This window comes from Herpailurus yagouaroundi, unplaced genomic scaffold (genome assembly GCF_014898765.1).
Source record: "Herpailurus yagouaroundi ecotype Mexico unplaced genomic scaffold, PumYag 199, whole genome shotgun sequence".
NCBI classification, from domain to species: domain Eukaryota; kingdom Metazoa; phylum Chordata; class Mammalia; order Carnivora; family Felidae; genus Herpailurus; species Herpailurus yagouaroundi.
Genome location: NW_024412430.1, coordinates 10874605 through 10898861, shown reverse-complemented (window position 1 = coordinate 10898861; position 24257 = coordinate 10874605). Strand labels below are relative to the sequence as shown.

Genomic DNA, 24257 nt, shown 5'->3' with positions numbered 1-24257 from the left:
AATAGGCTATGAGTAAAGGACACAATCACGGGAACTTGGTGTCAGCTATTTTGTTATTTATCTTTGCTCAAAGATGTTCTGCTTATTACTCTATGTAGGTTCACGGAATGATGGAAAAAATAGGACACTGTTATGAAGTCAAGCTCCTTCATGAAGTACTTTGCTGAATTTCAAGGCAAAAAAAGTACCATTCATTTTTTATCTGCAACTGGCTGGATTTTTAAACTATATCCATCACTCACTGTAATCACAGGAAATCAGCTCAAAAACTTATTCTTGCGTCTATTTTTTCCCCTGAGGCCACAATACCTATAAAATGAAATGCTGATGTATTAATACCATGTTTTAGCGGTTTCTAACATACAGTCAAAATCACTCAATGCTTCCCAGAGTTACTGCACAAGAAATACACCAACAATTAAACAGAGTGTTAAGTATTTGATCTGCAAGAGACCTTACAAGGTTAGATCAATTTACTTTCCAAAGCTGGTTGTTTTTGCATAAAATGTACTCATGATCCTATGTCTTCATGTCAGCCTTACTGATACGAATTAAGACTTACTAGAACACACACCCACAAATGGACTTTTTTTAAAGAATCAAGGTTTCCTTTTTATTCCTTTAGCACAAAACTTCACTGATCATCTTACTAGAATAACTTTCAAAAGTGATTGCTGTGAATATCATTGAAGTCACATTTATGGAGCGAATTTCCCAAAAACCAGACCATGCAAAAATCGAAAACAGTTTGAAAAGAATCATAAAAAAATTACCTAGCTCAAATCTTTTATTTCACAGATATAGAAATTAAAACTGTTGTGAAGTTAACAGTGTTTGCCTCTAAAGTCAACTGCTAGTTAATTAATGAAAAAGGACCAAGATCCATGTATGTTAAGACCAGGTTCTTTCTCCTGAACTGAACTTCCCTATAAAATATACAATAAATTATATATGTGTGTGTGTACATGTCTATGTACGTGTGTATGTTTGTACACTGTGCTAGTAACAATCTTTTCTGGTTGAAGGATTTTCAAGTCCTCTGTGATAATGATGAACTGAGAGCACGAGGGAAAACGGTACTCCCACTTCTCTATTACCTTCATTTCTTTTTCACTCAATTTAATTATTTTCAGTGCCAGGCTGATTATGTGCCAGGCACTAGAGTAGTCGATGGTAGGGAAAGAAAGGGGGGGGGGGGGGAAGACGTGGTTCCTACCCATAAGAAAGCTCTCAGTTGTGAGTTTATAGCTCCTTCCTAAAAGTCTCCCTTACAGATTCCTCATCACGCAGTCTAAGACAGCAGTGCCCAACAGAAATATGTGAGTCACCAATGTGAGCCCTGTATGTAATTTCAGCTTTTATAACAGCTACCTTACAAACAAGTACAAAGCAATGTATTTTATTTAACTCAATATGCCCCAAATATAATTTCAACATGTAATTCAATCTAAAAATTACTAACAAGGTATTTTACCTTTGGGGGTACTGAGTCTTTGGAATCTGATACGTAGTTTACACTTACAGCACATGTCAACTGAGATGAGTCGCCTTTCAAGGGCCACACGTGGCTTGTGGCCACTATACTGGATTGTGCAACACTAGAAACCTGTAGTGTCCCGGTGCTTTCTACGCCGGTTCTTTCCTCTATCCACACCCACTCCTTTGGGTGCCTCAAACAGTCTCAGGGCCTTAAATACCACCACCCATTTTCTAGCGACTCCCATATTTACATCTGGCTTCGAACTCCTGCCTGAACTTCAGATTCATACACAAGTACAAGGACACAAATCTAATGTGTCCCACGCTGAACTCCTCACTTCCACCCACCACCCCCACCTGGATCCGCTCCTCCTCCAGGCAGCCCCATTTCAGTAAAGGGCAACTCCATCCTTTCCATTCCTCAAGCCAAAAACCAGACACAAGCGTGACCTTCTTCTTTCTCTTTCCCGCATCGAATTCATCATCTGGGTCTTTAAAATTGGTTTATTAAATACAAAGCTTATACGGTCCAATAAAATACAGTGAGAATCTCACCTTTTCCATTTCTAAATTCTACCTCCAATCACAGCATCTCTCACCTAACCGCATCTCATCTTTTACCGCAACCACTGCCTAAGTTCCCAACCACCCCCCTGCACTCCTATAGTCTACTTTCCACAGGAGCTAGAGTTTCTAAAGTGAAATACTGTCCCTCTTCAGCTTCCAGGACTTTCTATCTCCCCCTGAGTAAGAGTCCAAGTTCCTACCACAGCTTAGGAAGATCTACAAAAGCCCTGTGAGATCGGCTCCCTTACACTCCGGCCTATTACTCTCTCCCTCATTCCCGCTGTGCCAGCCGCGCGGGCTGCCTTGCTGTCTCAGTGCACCAAGGAGCACTTTGGGCACCACCGCCAGCTTTCCCACTTGCTGCTGTTCCCTCTTCTTGGAATGCCCGTACCCCAGAACTCACAGATTGATCCCCATCTTCACGGCAGTCTTTGCTGCCCCCTACGTAAAACTGCAATACTAGTATTCCCATCCTCCTCCCGGCCTTCCCCGCTTTCCCGTCCCAGTTTCACTGCAGGATTTAACCACCATTTGATCTAATGTATATTTTATTTAGCAAATGTCTTTATTTCCTTTCTTCCCCTATTAGAATAAAAATTCCACAAGGACAGGGTTTTGTTTATTTTGTTCGTGGTTCTAGTCCCAGTGCTGAGAACTTAGCATACAGCGATCAATAAATACTTGATAAATGAACAAATGTTGTCGACTATTGTGTGGATTAAATGAGGTAACGAGTAAAGTTATAGTATGTCCCTATAATATAGTAGCCACTCATGAACAAACCATTGTGGTGCTTTCTAGAAAAGAAAATCAGAATTCTAAGATTATGTAAATTTTATTTTTATTTTATTTTATTTTTTTCAACGTTTATTTATTTTTGGGATAGAGAGAGACAGAGCATGAACGGGGGAGGGGCAGAGAGAGAGGGAGACACAGAATGGGAAACAGGCTCCAGGCTCTGAGCCATCAGCCCAGAGCCTGACGCGGGGCTCGAACTCACGGACTGCGAGATCGTGACCTGGCTGAAGTCGGACGCTTAACCGACTGCGCCACCCAGGCGCCCCATGATTATGTAAATTTTAAAGCCTGTATCTCATTCTATACTTTTCTTACTCCTTACTCTAAATATCTGAATACTAATTATTCAACAATTTAAAAAGACATATAATAGAAGTTACCTAAATTTTAAAAAATCAGTGACACATACAAAACTAGGTATTATAGAACACTAACTCAGAATGTAACCCTGCTTACCCAGAAGATTAAATAAATTGTTTAAGTCATCTTTAAAGATAAAGAGCTACAATCTATGGTCTCTCCTATGGGAAAATTTTAAATGTATTCACAATGTACAACAGGACTTCACTTTTATCTTTAACTTGTATTCTGCTTTCCTCTAAGAGAATTTGTATTAGTCAAAGAGACCACCATTTTTTAAAAACCATACATATTATATAACTGAAAAAATTTCAGTGAAAAAAAAAAAAACAAAAACAGGAACCTGGTCTGCACTTCGATATTTCCATAAAGTATTTTGTGTTTAAAGCTAAAATAACCAGGGGCGCCTGGGTGGCGCAGTCGGTTAAGCGTCCGACTTCAGCCAGGTCACGATCTCGCGGTCCGTGAGTTCGAGCCCCGCGTCAGGCTCTGGGCTGATGGCTTGGAGCCTGGAGCCTGTTTCCGATTCTGTGTCTCCCTCTCTCTCTGCCCCTTCCCCATTCATGCTCGGTCTCTCTCTGTCCCAAAAATAAATAAACGTTGAAAAAAAAAATTTTTAAAGCTAAAATAACCAGATGAAAGAACTAAGATACTAATCAATGTATGTGATCCCTTCCCCAAATCCCAAGTGCCAGAGACTTGAAGTGATCTGCCCATAGAGGTCACAATATTAGTAACTAAACGGAGACTAAAAGGTCATGGCCTTGAATCCTCATCCTACATACTTGCCACTGTACTTCACAAATACATAACCAATGCCTTACAAACCAACCAATTACACTGGTTGCATCTACTCTTCTAAAAAGGAAGGAAAATAAAAGCATGTATCCAATGGCATACTATAATTCAACATGATAATTTATATTTCAGACAGGAAAGTTTATGGAGCAAAGACAAAAACATACAAGGAGGAGCCAAGTTTAAGTCAGAACTGTCCATGGAGGTAATATAAAGAACAGGTAGAAGACATAAGCATAAAATGCAATAGATACATGGTTTATATTTCATTTTTCAAAAAGCTAACAACTCATGGGGCTTAGAGGTCTTCAGAAATTTGGACAAGTTCATTTGATCACTGGTGAGAAGACATACCTTACGTTCCATGCAGTGGTGAAGTCTGGGTTTAGAAGCAGCAGGGTGCATGTGACATCTATCAGTTCTAAAATAAAGAGAAGTCACATTAAAAAGAGTCCTACCCTTTGAGGCTTGGCTTCTCTTTCAAGGCCCTGTATATTTGTGTCTCCTGTATCCTTATGTATATGCCATGTCATAGTAATTTGAATGGTAAACACCTTGCTCTAAGCTGCCAGAAGTATGAAGATATCCTCAAGATTTTTTTCTACTTTATGATAAATGTAACAATCTTTTAAAAGCTGACACTCAAACAACTTCACAATACAACGTACCTACAAAGAATATGCAAATTAATCTCCTCATTCTTATAGTAGTTTTTGGCACTAATATAATACTGACCAAGGAAAAGAAATATGATTTCTATACCATTATTCTTTTAATTCCACAAATATTTCAGTAGTTGACTATGTGCAATTTTTCAAAAGGGGAAAAAAACCTACTCACGATCATTTAACACAATTCACTCACATTCCTTTGCAAAGATTATCTTTTGTCATGCACATTTTTACATAGTCATAGCAATGACAAATGCACAATTTTGTTCTCTTTCTTCATTCAGTATTATTTCATATGCATTCTCCAATACTGCTACAGTATGCATTTTTAACAGCTACATAAGAAGCTCTTAGTGTAATATACTATCATTTATCTTTATCTTAGGTTGTTTCCTGTTTGCTTTTAATATTATAGTTAACATTACTATAAACACACTTTTTGTCTCCTAGCTTATTTTCTTAGGACATATTTCCAGGAGTTGAACTACTAGGTCAAACAATGTAAATACCAGTATGGCTCCTACTAAGCATTTCTGAACTGTCCTTCAAATGAATTGTATCTATTCACATTGCCAACAATAACAAGTGTGTACTTATGTCCCTATAACTCTAACCGAGGTAACTGTATTTAAAAAATAAATGTAGCAGATACAAAACTATTCTGTGTCTGTTTTATCTTACAACTTTAATTTACAATTATTAATATAAACATTTTTTTCATTTTTGTTTGGTATTTTCTATTTTCATTTTTTAACAGCCCATTCATATTCATTAGCTATTTAGTGATCATAATATTGACAGAACTCGCATATATTCAAATAAGCTCCAAAAGCTTGTTTAACAGAACAAAATCATTAATATATTTAGACGTATTGTCTTCCTTTTATTAAAACTGAAAAGAGAAGTTTAGGATTAAGATGATCAATGCAGAGACATGAAATTAAGATAACCTCTACCAAGCTCATATTAAACACTAAGTAAAGCAAAATAATAAAAATAATTATAATTTTTTAGCAATAGTGTATACCAGGCACCATAGTAAGTCTTTTATTTACATGATTTCATTGAGTTCTCAGGATTATGGTTCAAGATATTCTCATTCTGTTTCATAGATAGGGAAACTGATATAAGTTTAAATAATTTGCCTCTGAACACCCAGTCAGTATGTGGCAAAGTCAGCATCTGACTTGTCTTTTTTTTTTTTTTTCAACATTTATTTATTTTTGGGACAGAGAGAGACAGAGCATGAACGGGGGAGGGGCAGAGAGAGAGGGAGACACAGAATCCGAAACAGGCTCCAGGCTCTGAGCTGTCAGCCCAGAGCCCGACGCGGGGCTCGAACTCACGGACCGCGAGATCGTGACCTGGCTGAAGTCGGACGCTTAACCGACTGCGCCACCCAGGCGCCCCTGACTTGTCTTTAATAACTCAATTATACTGCAATTAAAATATGCGTCTATAATAAATAATTGGGACACAAAAGAACATGTACAAATGTATTTCTATAGGCATTTAAAAATATTCTAAATGAACAGGGGCGCCTGGGTGGCTCAGTCGGTTGAGTGTCCGAATTCAGCTCGGGTCATGATCTCGCGGTCCATAAGTTCAAGCCCCGCGTTGGGCTCTGTGCTGACAGCTCAGAGCCTGGAGCCTGCTTTGGATTCTGTGTCTCCCTCTCTCTGCTCCTCCCCCACTCATGCTCTCTCTCTCTCTCTCTCTCTGTCAAAAAAATAAACTTAAAAAAAAATAATGGCATGACCTAAAAGTTATAAATAAATAAATAAAAATATTCTATATGAACAAAAAAATTACTTCATTCTCAAGCATCTTAAAAAATTAACATTTTTTTGTGAGACTGTGATTTCATTACTATGACATTCAGTAAATAAGAAACAAAAGGTAGCATTAGCATACATTTTTTGTCCTCTATCTTCATGACAAGTCATTATATGCATAAACACAATTACGTCTATAAAGAATACTATGTGGTGCCTGGGTGGCTCAGTCAGTTAAGTGTCCGACTCTTGATTTCAGCTTAGGTCATGATCTCACCGTTCATGGGTTCGAGCCCCGCATCAGGCTCCACACTGACACTGCCAGGCCTGCTTGGGAGTCTCTCTTTCCCTCTCTCTTTGCCCCTACCCTGCTCACGTGTGTGCTAAGTACATAAATAAACTTGAAAAAAAGAGAATAATCTCATTAATCTCTCTTCTTTTACCTTTAGAAGCTTTTGGCACTAATTTAATATTTACCAAGAAAAATAGCTGTAACTTTCTATACTATTATTTGATTAATTCCACAAATATTCCAAATATTGATAATGTGCATATATTAAAGTGGGCCCTCAGGACTAACAACGGGATATAATGATAAGTAAGACCTGATCTTGCCTTTTAGAAGGCTACCCTTTAGTTGGAGAGAACATACAACTATAGAAGACAAAAGGAAATAATTACGAAGCAGAAACACATACCATATTTTGGGGACCACCAAAGCAGTTGAAAATAATTCTTACTGGAGTACCCAGGGAAGGCTATAAGTGAATAAAGTGTGAAAGAGCACCGCAGACCGGAAAACCAGTATGAGCGAGGATAAAGAGGCGTGGTTGTTCACACAGGGTGCTCGCCAGGAGACTGCTGGGGAAATGTACCAGAAAGCTAGAACCTGGTCAGAAACAAGAACCCACAATCTCCTGGTCAGCCTGCCCTTCTACTACTTGCCCTTCCTGTGTTACACTCCACCTGAAGTAAACCCCTCCATTCTCTAAACACACCTCCTATCTGCCTACCCTCTCTGGACAATTCAGATTTACCAGCTTGCGTTTCTCTGCCAGAAATGTCCTCCTATATCTAAATATCAAAACAAAACAAAATTTTACTCATAAAGTCTCTCCTGACCTATTTACATAGACACAATCTTCCTTTTTTTGGAAAAAAAAAAGTTTATTTTTGAGAGTGGGGAAGGGGCACAGAGAAGGGGAGAAAGAGAATCCCAATAATCTTTTATTTCTATGTTCTGTGTGCTATCTTACTTTGTTACCAATATTGTATAAATAATCTCTTCTTGATGAGACTGTAAATTTTCTTGGAGGAAGGTCCTGTCTAATAACACCTTCAGATTACTACTTCACTCAACAAAGATGAGAAAAATATGGCCCCATCAAAAGAAGTTCCATGTCTACCCCCAGCACAGAGGAGTGGTAAGGCCTTACAGCCATGCCGCCTGGGTTTGAATCCCAGCTTCTCCACTTAATTGCCAATATAACTTAGTATCTTCGACCTTCCGTCTCCTTATCTGTGAAATAAGGATGATGAGAACATCAATCTCTGTTGTGAGCCAATGAGATTCATTCCATTTCTCCATAGTTACTTCATACACAGTGAGTGTTCAACCAAACCAAATACTTGTTCAATGGAACATCATTACTACTTACCACCCAAGAAATGAATACTTTCAACATCAACTAATCAAAGAAATCAGAAATGAGTTCTTACAGTGAAACTACCTAAATTTCTAAACTTATAAAATAAGGAATTAAAAAAAATCCAACTGTTAAGGGATTGTGCATGATGGGACAAGCTTCCAGAATTTCAAGTCTACAATTTTTCGAAATCCATTATACTACCTAGGTAAACTGGTACTTAGTCTTTTGGCTTTCCCTTTTGGCATTAAAATGTGTGTGACCAACAGTAGTCACCATTTATTTGTAAAGCTGACCCTTGAACACACAGGTTTGTACCACACAGGTCTATTTATATGCCAATATTTTTTGATAAATACAGTATAGCACGGTAAATGTGTATGTTCTCTTCCTTATGATTTTGTTAACATTTTCTTTTCTCCAGCTTACTTTATTGTAAGAATATGGTATATTAAACACATAATACACAAAATACATGTTGACTGTTTATGTTATCACTAAGGCTTCCGGTCAACAGTAGACTATTACTAGTTAAGTCTTTGGGGAGTCAAAAGTTATATGCAGATTTCTGAATGCACTAGGCGGGGTGACTCCAGTGCCCCTAATCCCTGCACTGCTGAAGAGTCAGCTACACTTTAACACAGCTCTCCTTCCACACTCATAATTGAAGACAAGTTCATCCTCCATTACAGAGATACTTCTATACAGCAGCACAAGGCAGAAGCCAGTAAACATATAACATATGTAAGTTGCCACTTTTCATTTTGTGGCTGTGTGGAAAGGAGAGCTAATCAGACTCAGGCTTCCTCTAGGAAAGGGGCTCGCCCTAGCAAGGCAACAGCAGCTACTGGACTCACAGCCCGGCCCTACCACTTACTGGGTCACTTAATCTGTCTGAGCCCCTGTGTCCTCCTCGTGTGCAAAATGGAGCTCTTAACAGTACTACCTCATGGGGTGTTAAACGATTCACATTCACGAAGCGTTAGGACAGTACCTGACACACAGTAAGCACTCAATGATAATTCCAGTTTCAAAGCCCGTATCTCCTAGCCCAGTTCCACAAACTATAGTGGGACTGGATGCCACCAGAGGGAGGAAAACAATTTCCCAAGCTGTCTCAGCAGTGACTGCTCAAAAGAAGGTGACTTCTCAACTTGTAAGAATCTCAGATTAACAGCCTCAACCATCAGTGGTGCCTGGTGACCCGCAAGAGCCACAAGCCCTTTCCCCCTCCTCTGTGACACACTGCCAACTCCTCCAGACTCAAGACTCAAGTTCAGATAGGACCTCCGTCAGGAAGTATTCCAGTTAGATCCAAGAGGTTAAGAGTGAAGTAAAATGTCAGAAATGGGAAAGGGTCAAAGAAGGAGAAGTAACCAGCTTAGAAATATTGGACATAATTAAAGAATCATTCCTGAATTACATGGATATTTCCATTCTTCTTCCCCTCTGGTTCTGGATAAACCAGAGAAAGGAAACTCATGTTTCTTGAGAGCCTACTACAGGCCAGGCACTGTGCTGGCTGCTTTATACACACTGGCTCAGGCAATCCTCTCGACACCCTCTGACACCTTTTACAATTCCCTTTTTTTGGTGAGGAAATAGGAAGAGGTTAAATAATCTGCCTAAAGTCACTGCCAAGTGACTTCAGCATGCTGACAAATGGAGTCTAAATACAGATGTTTTCCTGCAAAGCAGATGCTCTTTCTTAATCGAGCACACTGTCTACAATACTTTGTCCTCTTCAAGTCAGGACTAAACCAAGATCTAAAGATAAACATATATAATCAATAGTTAACAGGAACTATTTTACTTCTATATTTCATCAACTATATACTGTATTCTTTTTTTTTTTTTTTTTAATTTTAAAGAGAGAGAGGAGGAGGAAAGAGGAGGAGGAGGAGATGGGCAGAAGGGGAGAGAATCTCAAGCAGGCTCCATGCTCAGCATGGAGCCCAATGTGGAGCTCGATCCCACGAACCTGGGATCATGACCTGAGCCAAAATCAATAGTCAGACATCCAACCAACTGGGCCACCCAGGTGCCCCATATACCATATTCTTTGTTACCCAGCAGATGTGAACTACTGATATCCCCATGGTCTCTTGAAATCACCCAAGATCTCTCTCCAAATACCAGAACATGTATCAGAGTGTGTGTAACAAAGGAACAAATGAATGTTCCTTTGTTACACACACTCTGATACACGTCTAACTCAACATCACATCACAAGGAGAAAATGAATCGGGACATACTATACACAGAAAAATAGCTAAATTTCAACTGTGACAAGGAGAGGACAAAGGGATACTACAGAAAAGTCAGAGAAAAATCAATATTCTTTCTGTCACAATGGCATTCCAGAAATGGCCCCAAGCCAGGAGTCACCTGGTAATGGTTGCTGCAATGGACGACGGTCTCTGACAGAGATATGTTTTCATGCATCTAGAAATAAATCCAAGGCCAACTAGGTGGGCTAATCTCTTCCTCCAAAATACCTTCAGGTTACCACAAGAAGAGACACTTGAGATAAAGCTATGTGGTAAACACCAGAAAGGCCCTGTTATTACAGAATACAATCAGTGAATCGATAGCCAGACTGAGTTAAAACCTCTCTCTTACCAAACTCTTGTTACTTATTTGACAAATGTCTGTTGAACACACAATGGTGCTGAGTATATAAAGACAGACAAGCCATAATCCCTCTTTCTTACAAACTCACAATCTACCTGGGGAAAATGTTTTAAATAATCAACGACAATGAAGTGTGGTAAGTGCTACTATGCAAGCAGTCTGAATAAAGACCCCCAGGGGAGTGCAGAGAAGTAATTACCACATCCTGGAGCAGTGAAACAGCCTTCACAAGTGTGTGCTGTGTGTGGGTGTGTGTTCGCACCACAACAACGGTGACAACATAAGACATGAAGCTGGCCTCAGCAAAGGCATGGAAATAAGGCAGTGGTGCACAGCAAAGTCCGAGAATGGAACAGTGTCTGTTGTGGCTGGAAGGTATGGCAAATGGCTGCAAATTCTAATGCTTCTAGGGTTTGAGTGAATGTCAAAAAAAAGAGCAAAGCAAACCTGATGATAAGGAGCAGTCGACACTCTGCCTCCGTGTCTGATGGACAGGAGGAGGCTGTAGCAAAGTGGAACAGGCTGAGTCAGTCACGAGAAAGCAGAGGCTATGAGCCCCGGCCAATTGTTGCTGTGCAGAAACTTATGTACCTGCTTTTTCAAGTGAAAACAAATCCAGATTTCCATCTTAACTTTAAAAGTTCATCTTGAATTTAAACGTTTATCCAACAGATGAAAAATAGTTGAAAAAAACATCCTATAGGCGGAAACAAAATCTATCTGCGGGCTGGCCTCAGCCTGGGGGCTGCAAACCTACACCCTCCGATGCTGGATGTAAAGCAGAGGAAAAAGGCTGGGGATGGAGGCTGGGGACAGATTGTGAATGCCCTTGAACACCACACCACGGAGTTTGAACTCCACCTTGACACCCATACGTGTCATGAAAGAAGATGCACAGATCTGTACTTCAGACAAGCATCCCTCAAACTGTGTCTCTAAGAAGTGCTGCTGGGAAGTATCGTTTGAAACAACTGGCTAGTGGTGTCATGAACATGGATTATAGAAGAAGGGACTGAACACAGGGTAGACCAGCTATGAGATAATTACATCTGTCCAGACAAGAAGACAGACACGAAGAACGGAAGATGGCTGTTGAAGAGAGAGTGCGGCTCTGGGTAGAGGCCGTGAGAAAGAGGGAGCAGCACAGGAAAATGACGGATGGGCAACCTTGGACACACACTGCGGGACTGAGCTCTACTCGGTCACAACGCCGGGACTTCTCTCTTCCTTTTTGTTTCTGTCACAGATTTCTCAAAAATCAGAATTACAGTATTGTTCCTCTCCCAGACCAAATATGGCTACTACTGCAGCAGACTTTTAAAAACCGGCACTAATTAACAGGGAGGCTGTGATGGCTCATTCTGGTGTTAATGTTAAACCCGACTGGCTACAGGGTGCCCACGTTAAATGCTCTTAAACATTATTTCTGAGCGTCTGTGAGGGTGTTTAGCATTTAAATTGGTAGGCTCCATCAAGTAGACTGCCCTTTCCAATGTGGGTGACATCATACAATCTGTTCAGAGGTATTTAGTGTCCTGTCTTTTCGCTTCCTGTCTGCTTGAGCTGGAACATCACCGAATCTCCTCTGGCCTTTGGACTGGCATTTAAAACCACTGGCTCCCCTGGATCTGAGGCCTTCTGACCCAAACTAAATTTTACCACTGGCTTTCCTGGGTGTCCGGCTTGAAGAAAGCAGACTGCGGGACTTCTCAGCCTCCATAATCCTATCAGCTAATTTGTCATAATTAATCTCTCTCTATATATAACATATCCTGGTGGTTTCTTCAGAGAACTCTAACCAGTACAGGTGCTTTGCAAACATTTAAGGAATTCAGCACAAGAATGAGAGCATGAATTCACTTTGGTTAAAAAGAAAAAATTTATCCCAAGAATAAAGGTCACCTCCAGTTGCAGAATACATTCCCCAGCGATGCCTAGGATCTGGGCTTGATCACTCACACAGATACTGACATTTCTGAAATTCTTTCAGCTTTCTTCACTTGGTGCTTTTTATGTATGTTTTCTACAAAAACAGTTTTAAAGGTACAGCATTTTCACGAAATAACTGATTTTTCCTAGCATTTTTTACTTTTTTTTTTTTTTTTTTTTTTTTTTAGCAAGACTCACCTCTGTGTAGTAACTGCTTCAGTTGACAAGTTTGGTAGAATTCTCTGGTAGTCAGCATTACTAGGTATCTTTTCCTGTCCTATCAGAAATTCACTTCCATATTTTTATTCTTAACACAATATACAACCTGAGTACTGTGTGATACCACACTACACTATGCTGTCACCACCCACCAAAAAAGTGAAATTCAAAACTGTTTCCACGAGGATCTGGGTGAGGATAATGTCATGTTGGTTCTGTTCTCATGCACAGTTGCACCAGAATTTGAAGGTTAGACGCTAGCTATTCGTGTGATGAGCTTAACCATTTGATTCTGCCTGGGTCCTCTTGGACCTTTCCTCACTTCATGAGGAGATGTGGCAAAGCCCGCAGTACAACAGTGTCTGAGAGACAAGACACAGGGAGACGGAGAGAAGGACCTGGAAGGCTCCAGGGAGACGGCAGGCTGGGCCAGCACACATGAATCGGCAAAAACTAATGATCTGAAACAACATTAACTGAAGCCTTTGGCATTTCAAAATTCAGACTGCTTCTTCTCCACCACACGAGCATCATTCTGTCTCCCCTCTCCCCAAGCTAGCTATGTATTGGCTTGATTATACATTTTTGCTTGTCAGAACATACACAATACAGCTGTGTTTGGCAAAAAATAACCGGATGGATTCACATGGTGTTATTCTGTACCTTAATGTTACTGAAAGCTACCACAGGTTTCATAACCATGCTATCCATCTACTTAGGGCGATGGAAAGCAGAATGAAATAGGGCCCAACAACTGATAAATACCCTTACCTTTCAATTTATGCCTGAACTCAGACCATTACGCTTATGCCACAAACCTCAACTATGCCATAAACTTAGGCAGAGCCTTAAAAATAAGAAAAATGTATCAGAGGACTAATTGAGTCAACACAAGAAAACTCGAACTATTTCACATTAAATCTTCAAATCAGATTCCTTTTCTATTGGTCTAAACAGAGAAAAGGGCTATTGGGACAGTCCTTTAAGGATGAGGCTGAGAGGAATACAAGGAAATCAGTATGTCATACCTTTGGCAACATTCCACAAGGAGGCTGTTTTTCACCCGACTGTAAGCTTCTTGCGTAAAGGGAACATGTATTACTCACCTCTTTATCCCCATAGTACTTAGAAGAGCCTCTGGTATGAGTAGGCTCATGGTAATGGCTACCAAGCTGGTAATTAAAATTCTCCAGGAAACAAAGTTCTTATTCAAAATTAGCCTCCAGGCGTATTGGGCACTTCTGAAGGTACCGCTGTATTGGAAAGGGGAAGGTACCACTCTATACAGAAAGGGGCAGCTTCATAAAAACAGTCGAGAACACGGTCTTGGATGACTCTTTTTTTTTTTTTAAACCTAAAAAGTAAAGGGGATTTGTGCACATGGAGGCTTAATGTCACATATGGGGGAAAGCTAGGAAAAGAGACCAGGCAGGATGAACAGAGAGTGTCCCATGCAGCAAAGAACTGTCTCAGAGGAGCAAAAGAAGTGAATTCTGGGACCGTTTTCTTTTGCTTCTATCAGCACAAGAACAGGATACAGAGGGCCGAAGCTCAAATGGGATTCAAAGCACAAGAGCACCTCCATAAATCACTGAGCCGGTTCACAGTATAACTACCACCAACACACCTCCGTTATCTCATTTGGTCTGCCACCAAAATGAGTTCTAGTGCTCACAGAGTTACTAAAGGATTACCACCCGAGAACCTGAGCTTGTACTAGAGTCTTCCTTAGTACTTTTCAAACTTCTTTACCACAGGATGTTTTCTTCAAATAAAATTTTACAAACAGCCCTGATGTATAAACAGGTGAAATCAGAACTCCTCTGATTTACTGCCCAGGTTGCAGTAGGTGGCCCAGAGTCCTGTAGCACTTTCGATGCAACATTTGAAAACTACTGATGGGTCCAAACTCCTCATTTGACAGAGAGGTTAAGCTGCTGCCCAGGCAGTGAAGGAAAGAGCCAGAACCAAAATCTAGGAATGCCAACACCCAAAAAGGGTTCTTCGCCTGGTATTCCATGCTGTTTCTAAAAAACAAAAGAAGAGGACAGAGTTCATACTTACCATCTTTGTTTAGCCATTGCTTTCTTGTTCTGTACAAAAGGAGCTTGTTGTGGACATACGGTAGGAGGAACTTGACACACCAGCTTTCCACACCAAGTTTGTTTTCTACCAGGACTATGGGACTCCGGTTATACCTTGCTTCAGGACATGGGATCAGACCAATCTCATCTCTGAATATGTAAAACATAAAGAAGAATTAAAGATAAGACTGCTAGCTTTTCAAATCCTCCAGAGTATTAAAAAGAAAAGCAACATATTTCCCTCTCTTAAAAATAGTATTTAGCTCACTTGCTGGATTAGTAGGCACTAAAAAAAAAAAGTTTTTAATACAGACTATAGTACAGGAAAATTAGTATGCTGACTCCCCATCGACAGAAATGAAAACTGGTCTAATCTTTAGATGGAAATATGAAAACGTCTTTCAAAATTTTAAACTGCACATACTCTTGACCCCCAGTGATTCCACTGCTCAGAAGTTATCCTAGGCCAAAGTATATCAATGGGATGTTTATTGCAACATTGCAACACAATTGCAAACAATCTAAATTGTGTCAACATAAGACAGAAGAATGTGGCTTATCCATGTGGTAGAGATGTACAAAAATGAGGCAGACTGGCATACACTGGTTTGGAAAGGATGCCAAGATCTGTGAAACCAGAAGAAGAGCAAAATGCCCAACAGTGTATGGCACAAAGCCTTTTATATATATATCTTTTTAGAAGAAGAATCCCAAGAAATTTGGGGACAAAGAATTTTATTTTTATACAGTTTAAATTTCCTAATCATTTGAATGTATCATTTCTATTTTTTAAAAATGTCAACAAATGTACTTGTGGGTTGCCTAATAATATATGAGCAGAAACAAATTATCAAAAGACGTTATCTTGTCAATGAGACTGTGGGCCTCTTATGATCTTTTATACGTTATTAAAAAAAAATAAACACACACTGATAAATGCTGCTGAAACAGAAAATACATTTTAGAATCTGATCATTTGCATTTAAGGTGGCATCTTCTTTCAAACAACTTCAACTTAGTTGAAAATTTACATTTGAGGTGGAGATTTAATAAACAGAATGTACAGCCGCTGACTTACATAGGAAATGAACCAGCAAGCATAAAAATGGTTTTGCAAAACCTGCACATGCCTTTCAACTATAAACAAGTTATGATAACTGGCTACATTAAAAAAAATAGAAAACTGGTTTTCAGAGCTTATGTATGACATTATCTATTATGTCCCTGGGATTCCCCGACCAAGAACAGAGTAGTATGATAGATGCAAGAGGGGGAAACATGTTCAATTACAGGTTATAAGAAAAGCCCTCTTTTTTTGTTAAACTGGCGGGAGGCTATGGAACTAAAATAAAATCCTTCCTGGAAACTCTAAACCGGAGAGCAGAGCACAGAGGTACACTACTTTCTACTGATCGCTTCCTTAAGGACAGAGGGATACCTCAAGAAACAAGGGTACTCTACGGGTTAAGTTACTAACCATTCTTTCAAGATGATTTAACTTAAGGTAGATTTTGAGACCTAAGGCTTTTTTTGTCCTGACCACTGGCCCAGTTGATTCAGAAGTGTGCTGATTTACGACGTCGGAACTATTTAAACATTTTCTGATACTGGGTACTGTGTTAGGTTCTGAAAATGCAAAAATGAATAAAACAAGGTGGACCCAGACTTCATAGGGCTGACAGTTTTGATGGAAGTGGTATCAATATCTATAATAAAATGTTACCACTGTGCCATTCCAGTGGTATAAAGAAAGTGCTGTGAGAAGAACTAAAGCAATGCTGAGAGCACACCTGACCCTCCTCATCCAGTATTCAAAAACGTTTTTGCATTTGTGTTTGGTTAATGTAAAATCTACCTAATCCGCTATTAGGATAACTAGCCACATCCAGAGCTATCCCTAATATGTGGCTGAATCTCCGGCATTTTCTGGTTTTCAGGTTTTACTATATAAAGTAGAACATTTAAAAATTAAACTAGAATTACAGTAAAACAAAATAAACTCATCATCATTATTTTAAGGAAGTCTGATCTCTGAGATCTAATAACCACTTACAACACTTCAAAGAACTGCAGAAGTCAACAGTACAAATGCCAAGTAACAGGAATAAAAGAATCCTGTATTCTGGGTACATTTGGGGGGGGGTGGTTAAATTCGCCATGTAAAAACCTGCCTTGCTCATTATTTATACCAAAAGTAAAATGCCCAATTAATAATCCGGTACCTAAATGAAAGGACAGAGCCATTTGCACAAATAAAAAAACACACTTCTTTAGTTGGGTACCATTCTCCCAGGAAATAATTTTTAAAAACAAGAATGCCCTGATACTGCAGACGCACGGTAACTGCCGCCGAAAGGCTGGTTACTGTGAACTTGAGGAATAACATTCAAATCAATCGTTTTCAAAGAATATCACTTCTTGACTCTCCAAAAGAACATTATATCTGATTTCCTTCTTTTTAAAAAAATTTTTTTTGACATTGATTTATTTTTGAGAGACAGAGAGAGGCAGAACATGAGCAGGGGAGGGGCCGAGAGATGGAGAGACCCAGAATGCGAAGCAGGCTCCAGGCTCTGAGCTGTCAGCACAGAGCCCGAAGACGCAGGGCTCGAACTCACAAACCCCAATATCATGACCCGAGCCAAAGTCAGACACTCAATCGACTGAGCCACTCAGGTGTCCCTGATTTCCTTCCAATGCAGAGGGCCTAAGTCCTAGTTTTCATTTGGCCTCTACGGACCTCACTTTTCCTCATTTGTAAAATGGTGGAATTGCATTACATCTCTAAGGGAAATGGACTGCTAGGTCTCATTCAGCTTTCAAATTCTGACTGAGAAACCTGACAGTTATTCTCATGTAAGGAGAATGAAAATGGCTACATCGGGGGAGCGAACATTAAAAGAGAGGTAGCAAAAGCACTCAATCTTCCAAGGTCCAGGGTTCTCGCTACCCTCTGGTCTACCTCTAACAGTCCAATGTGAATGTGGCAAGTCACTGGTCATCAGTACCCTTATCTGCAATACAGGAATAACAACGCCTGCTAGGAAAAGCAAACACAAGGTAAAGTATGTGGTAAGCTATAAAGTGACAGGCAAAGATGAAGTGTATTATCTTTAATTCAGTAGAGTCTGAGGCCAAAGAGAAAAGTTACTCGATTAACAGATGGGAAGCTGAAGCAAAAAAGTTAAGCCTTTGTCATGATTTGACCCTAAAATACAGTGCTTTGCTGCTTTCTAAAAATATAACATGTACTTTAGAAAGATAGGTAGGTCAGTAAGCTTCCAAGTAACAGTGTGTTTGACTTCAGACTGCTTCTATGCTGAGTCCCTGAAGTCATAGTCCACTTCTTTTTTTTTCAGACAATTTGGAATAGGATTCCAGAATAATTTTAAAATTGGAAGGGACCTCATTCCCCCAGTATCTCATTTTTTCAGACAAGGAAACTGAGGTCCACTGAGGTTAAGATGATCACCCAAGGTCACATTGCTAATGCTAAGTTAAAAATCTGGATCTCTTAATAGTTAGCCCAGAACCCATGATGCTAATGATAAAAACATCAGTGAAAGCAGGCAGAATTTAGATTAATTCCTTCCAGATTTCTGGGAAGATTTCTGGCTATTTAAATTCTAATTTCATACTCAAGAAAAGTTAGAACATTTGGGGGCAAAAAATAAACTAAAAGTCTTTTGTCATCCCTCTACACTACTGTTTGGGAATACATCCTTTTTTTCTAAATGTTTCACAGAAGTGGGATTACAGTGGGCATACTCTCCTATAATCCTCTTTAAAAACAACAGTTCACATTAAACATTTTCCTACATAATTAATTTTTATATATTAATATAAATGGTTGCAATGAATGTGCTATAAATATTAAATACAACTCCAGTTACTTCTTTGTGAAATAATGTTATAAGAGAAATCTCTGACTCTTTCACCACCACCAAATTCCAGTCTTTTTCAGGTTTCTGGCAATTTAGATTCCTGGTGTTTAACAAGCACACTCAACACCTGTGTAACCAACGTCATAGGATTTTTAAAGACATGAAGGTTTGGAATGGTGAAAAAGTTCTAATACTAAAGAGATACAACGAAGCTCACTTTTTAGGTTACCTTCGAAAGCTGCTCCAAAAAAAGAGCAAAATGGAATGTACCAACATATTTACTTGAAAAGATCATCCACAGCATGGTGCAGCTTTCTAAGTGCTTCACTTCACAATGAGGATCCACTGGCTTCCAGATGAAGTTCAAGGTTCATATAACACGGACACTGACTTTGTTCCTGATGTTTGGACAGCTTCTCTTGTCTGCACTTTTTAGAAACACCCTCAATTAGAGTAGGCCCACATATTATTTTCAAAAGTAGTATCACCCAGTTTCCCTTTTATGTGGGAAGAACGGTCCCCAAATACTAAACTGATTCTGTAACATGGAGCGACCACACAGAAAACAAGCCCAAGGATTCTGTAAACGGTACAAATCTTCTTAATCCAATAGTCATTTTGTTATTTCTTTACCCTGGAAATCCTTCCTAAATGACGAAATAGGAGAGTTAGTGAAATAGCTAACCCTTTCATATAGACAATTAAAACTACCAGAGATTAAATCAAGATGTTTCAGAAACTTCATAGGCTTTCTCAATTCTAAAGAGTACTAATTTCACATATCACTTACTGGACTTATTTTTAAAACAGCTACATAAATTGTTATTGTTTATTGAGTGTTCATTATGTGTACTGCTCTGTGTTTGGTTTTACATAAACTATTTCATTTGTTTCATACAATAATCTCATAAAGCAGAAATTTTAACCCTTCTTTATAAACAGTCTTGTCTAAGTCTACCCAGGTACTAACTGACAAGCCAAGATTCAAATTCAAACTTTTACAACTATACTATTATTTAAATAAACATATAAAAATCAAGTGTAAAAAGACAATTAGGATTGTGGTTTCCTACTCTTCAGCTCAACTTACAGATTTGCCTTTCCTTACTACTCCATTACTCAAAAATTTCCACTGGGGCCTCCCCACTGCCGATGCAGTGTATTTTCCCTGACCCAGCTCTTATCTATCCCTCATGTCTCAATTTAATTGCTATTTCCTCAAAAGAACTATCTTGAGCTTCAAATATAAATTAGTCCCCTCTGTTATTATTCTTTCAAATATACTTCTTCTTTCAGGCTCTTCCCATAATCTGTGTGATTTGTTCCACTGGGCTAAGGACCATGTGTGATATGTCCACCAGTCTTCACCCCACTCCTAGACCTGCACACCCAGGGGCTGGAATTCTATCTGTGAAATACAGGTGCTCTTTTGCTGAATGCATACATGGAATGCAAGAAATTAAGTCAAGGACTTCCATAATTTGACTCTACTGTATCTTTTCTATCACATCTTGCTGCTTCAGGTTAATTTCCAGTTCCATGTGGAGGTGGCTCCCTCTCTGAAACTGTAAATCCTACCAGCCTTCAAAGTTCAGTTCAAAGCCCACCTCCCCTAAGGCCCTTGGCCTAGACATACGAAGCCTTCCTTCTATGTCTAATACACTCACACAGCACTTGCTCCCCATGCTGCTAGCTCAGCCTTTACCACTAACTGCTCTGCCGTAAATCCCAATTTACTATTCACGCAGGTGGGGGTTCGTCTCTATCTAGAGCTACATTGTGCAATACAGTGGTCACTGAGCACATACGACCCATGGGTAAGTCAAACGACATTAAATACCATTTAAAATTCAGTTCCTCATGCACATTAGCCACATTTGAAACATTTTATAGTTACACATGGCTAGTGACTACCACACTGGACAGCACAGAAAAGGGGCAATTCCACCATCATAGATATTTCTGTGCCTTGAGTATGAGAACTATATTTTATACTTCTTCCTATCTATACCATGAGGATACTACCTACAGCATCTCATAAACAGTGAGAGTTCAATAAATATTTTAAAGATTAATAAAAAAAAATAACTCAGTAGATAAGAAACCTTTGACATGACCCTAATTACACCATAAACATCTGTCTTCCACGTTAGCAAAGGTCTATACATTAAACTATTGTTATGGGGCGCCTGGGTGGCGCAGTCGGTTAAGCGTCCGACTTCAGCCAGGTCACGATCTCGCGGTCCGTGAGTTCGAGCCCCGCATCGGGCTCTGGGCTGATGGCTCGGAGCCTGGAGCCTGTTTCCGATTCTGTGTCTCCCTCTCTCTCTGCCCCTCCCCCATTCATGCTCTGTCTCTCTCTGTCCCAAAAATAAATAAACGTTGAAAAAAAAATTTAAACTATTGTTAGTCCCTGGGTCAAGCCTTCAGCTGTTTTCCAGTGGTATTCTCTAAGAGTCAACCATACAAATAACATTTCTATGGTATTTTTCAGTTTATGAAGTACCTCACATTCATCATTCAGTTGGCCAGTACAGTTTTCTGAGGAATACGGAAATTCAGGTTAAATCTAATATCTACCAAGTGGCAGATAAGGGCCAGACACAGCGTGAGGTGATTTTCCCGTGTTCTCATCAACCTCGCCAAATCAAGAGGAAACTGAGGTTACCAGGGGGTAACCTATCCACATCCAACCGTAACAAAACCTACATCTTAACCAATGCATGTTCGACTCCTCCTAGGAAGCATTCTTACAGAAACAAAGTCAGTATGTTTAATGGAGTGGATGTTGTCGAATAAAATTACAAACTATCTTGTGTTTGAAGAAAAAAGAAAACAGAAAGTAAAGAGAAAAAACTTTTCTTGGTAATACGGAAAAATATAGTTAGGTACTAACTTTCAAGATAAAACAATGCCTTCCCCCCTCCCCTCCCCCCCCCCCTTTAACCAGAAATACAGCCTGTTTATTTTGGAAGTAAGAGGGATAGATTACAGGAAGTACAGGCAATTTTGAAAAATCCAAATCAAACATTCTGAAAGAATCTGCGCAGTAATACTACTGAAAATATCATTAGTGTAGGAAACATATACTAAAAAATAGCTGAGGATTAATATTAAGCAATGAGTTATTTCAATTCTTCAGGCCTATACTATGTATCATCATTTCAAATTATTTCAAATGCTCAACTTATTTCAAACTATTAAATCTTGAATGATCTAAGTGTTTATTGATAATATTAAATCTGGCACTGATAGAAAGCATATTAATGAGATTTCACCATTAAAAATAAGATTGGGGGGCATAAAAGTCCTTAATGAGTTTCAGTAAATAGGACCCAGAAGAACGAGATGTGCTCCAAACTGCACTGTCTCAATCCACCAAACCAGTGAACACTCAATCTCAGTTTCTTCAAATATAAAACACTGATGTGCTTTTTAAATCTACCGCAGAGAAGAGAAACTACTGTACTTGTTAGACTTCTTTCTAATCTCTGCTATTTCTTCAAGAAAAACATCATTGATGAGAAAAGAGGCCCTTCACTTATCCAACTTTTTTTTTTTTTTTTGAGGTTGTCTCTTATTTACACCCAAGCTCTCATTCACAAAAAGGGACTGAAAGACTGATATACAAGGCATCAAAGCATTCTTCAGAAGACCCAGGACCCACTATGGTGACTGCCAGGATATCATTCCCAACACTCCCTCAAAAAAAGGCAGCAGTCACAAGGGGAAAGGAAGTGGACGCTGTCAGAGGCAGCAGGTGCGTTCTGAGGCCAGCAGCCTTTTGTTTTTAATGAGGCGCTGTTACGGTCTCCAATTGTGTGCCACAAGGGAGCAAGACATCTGAGGGCTTCTTAATTTCTAGAAGCATCATTTAGATGTAGGTCTGCTACCTTCTTTAGGCAGAAAAGCTTAAGGGTGTTGGGCTTAAAAGGCTTAAAAAGAGTAAGTATTCATGTGTCCCAGTTTAAAAAATAAATTATTAGGGGAGCCTGGGTGGCTCAGCGGGTTAAGCACCCAACTCTTGGTTTCAGCTCAGGTCACGATCTCATGGTTCATAGGTTCAAGTCCCGGACTAGCCTCTGCGCTGACAGTGTGGAGCCTGCTGTGGATTCTCTCTCTCTCACCCTCTCTCTCTGCCCCCTCCCCAACTCATGCGTATGTGTGCTCTCTCTCTGTCTCTCTCAAAATAAATAAACTTAAAAGAAATAAAATAAAATATTAAAAGAAAAACCCCACAATTAGAAAAAGTGAAAATACAGTAATATAAAACTGGATTCCATGACTCTTTCTTTTGGTAGGGGAGGGGGCAACGAGAGAAGGGTGGTAATTAAACACTCTTGCTTCTCCCGACTCTTCTGTATACTGTAGACATTTCTTTTATTAGCTCCCTTTTTCGCTCGTTACATGAAAGCAGAAGTGTCAGAAAGAATACAGTGTCTTCTAGTATCTTCCCAGAGTACTCCAAGTACCATGAAAAGGAAGGAGGGAACGATACATGTGTCAGCCCTGTGGTGTCCTACTTAAAGAGGGCAGCAGTGTCAGGATAAGAACAGAGTGACTATGTTCCCTGTAACTATGAATCGGCTAACGCTACAAAGTGTCAAGTTTTCATCCGCTTTACACCAGACCCATCCGAAACCTACCGAAGCTACACTCCTGAAAATGCCCTGATCACCTTCAAAGCAGGATGTTTCATCCGAGTCCTTCCACAACCTTGGGACAAGTGAGGCGAAAGTCAAAAGCAGCCTCAAACTACCTTTGGCTAGGAAGCTGAGGGTTTTCTGGTCCACTGAAAAGAAGACGATCGGGGACACTGCCCCCCCCCCCCCCCGCCCTTACCATCGGTCCGGGACGAACCTCAAAGAGTTTGTATTTACAAAGCATCTACAGAGCCACATTGTGTGTGCCCGTGTACCTTACGCGGATGCAGGATGTGGACACACGGGTGAAGTCCTTCGAGTTGCAAGAACTCCCAGGGAAGGGGTGAGAAGGAGGGCGAAAAAAGTCGCTCCGTTTTGATTTTCCGGGGTCACTTCTAGGGACTCGCCCGCGACCGCGTTCCGGTAGCGGCAAGCGGGCCCTGCGGCGGCCGCCAACACTCCGGCCCCGACCTCGCTCCGTCCCCTCCGGCGAGGGGCGCGCGGGCCGGGACCTGCCCCTTAGATATCAGCTCGCGGCTCGGCTCCGCCCCTGTCCGCCCCCGAAGACCCCCGGGGGCGACCGAGGCGGCGGCGGCGGCGCCGCCGGCGCCCGACTCACATGTGCGGATTCCTCCTGAAGGCGTTGGTGATGTCCTTCACTACCCGCTGCACCAGCACCGCCACCTCCTCGCTCGTCTCGGCCATGTTGGTGGCGGCCGCGGCGGCTCGGGCGCGCCTCCGGGAGAGCGCCGGACGGCCGGCGGGAGTTC

General features: G+C 40.3%; 1 protein-coding gene across 1 annotated transcript in view; it reads right to left on the bottom strand.

Moving 5' to 3' along the window:
- PTAR1 (protein prenyltransferase alpha subunit repeat containing 1) overlaps window positions 1-24257 on the bottom strand; it is a 50995-nt gene extending 26738 nt beyond the window's left edge. The window contains exons 1-3 of the mRNA XM_040449389.1: window positions 24107-24257; window positions 14941-15110; window positions 4357-4423 (exon numbers count right to left, since the gene is read on the bottom strand). Of these exons, the coding sequence (XP_040305323.1) occupies window positions 4357-4423; window positions 14941-15110; window positions 24107-24192 (323 nt within the window). The 5' untranslated portion in view covers window positions 24193-24257. The remainder of the gene's footprint in view (window positions 1-4356; window positions 4424-14940; window positions 15111-24106) is intronic.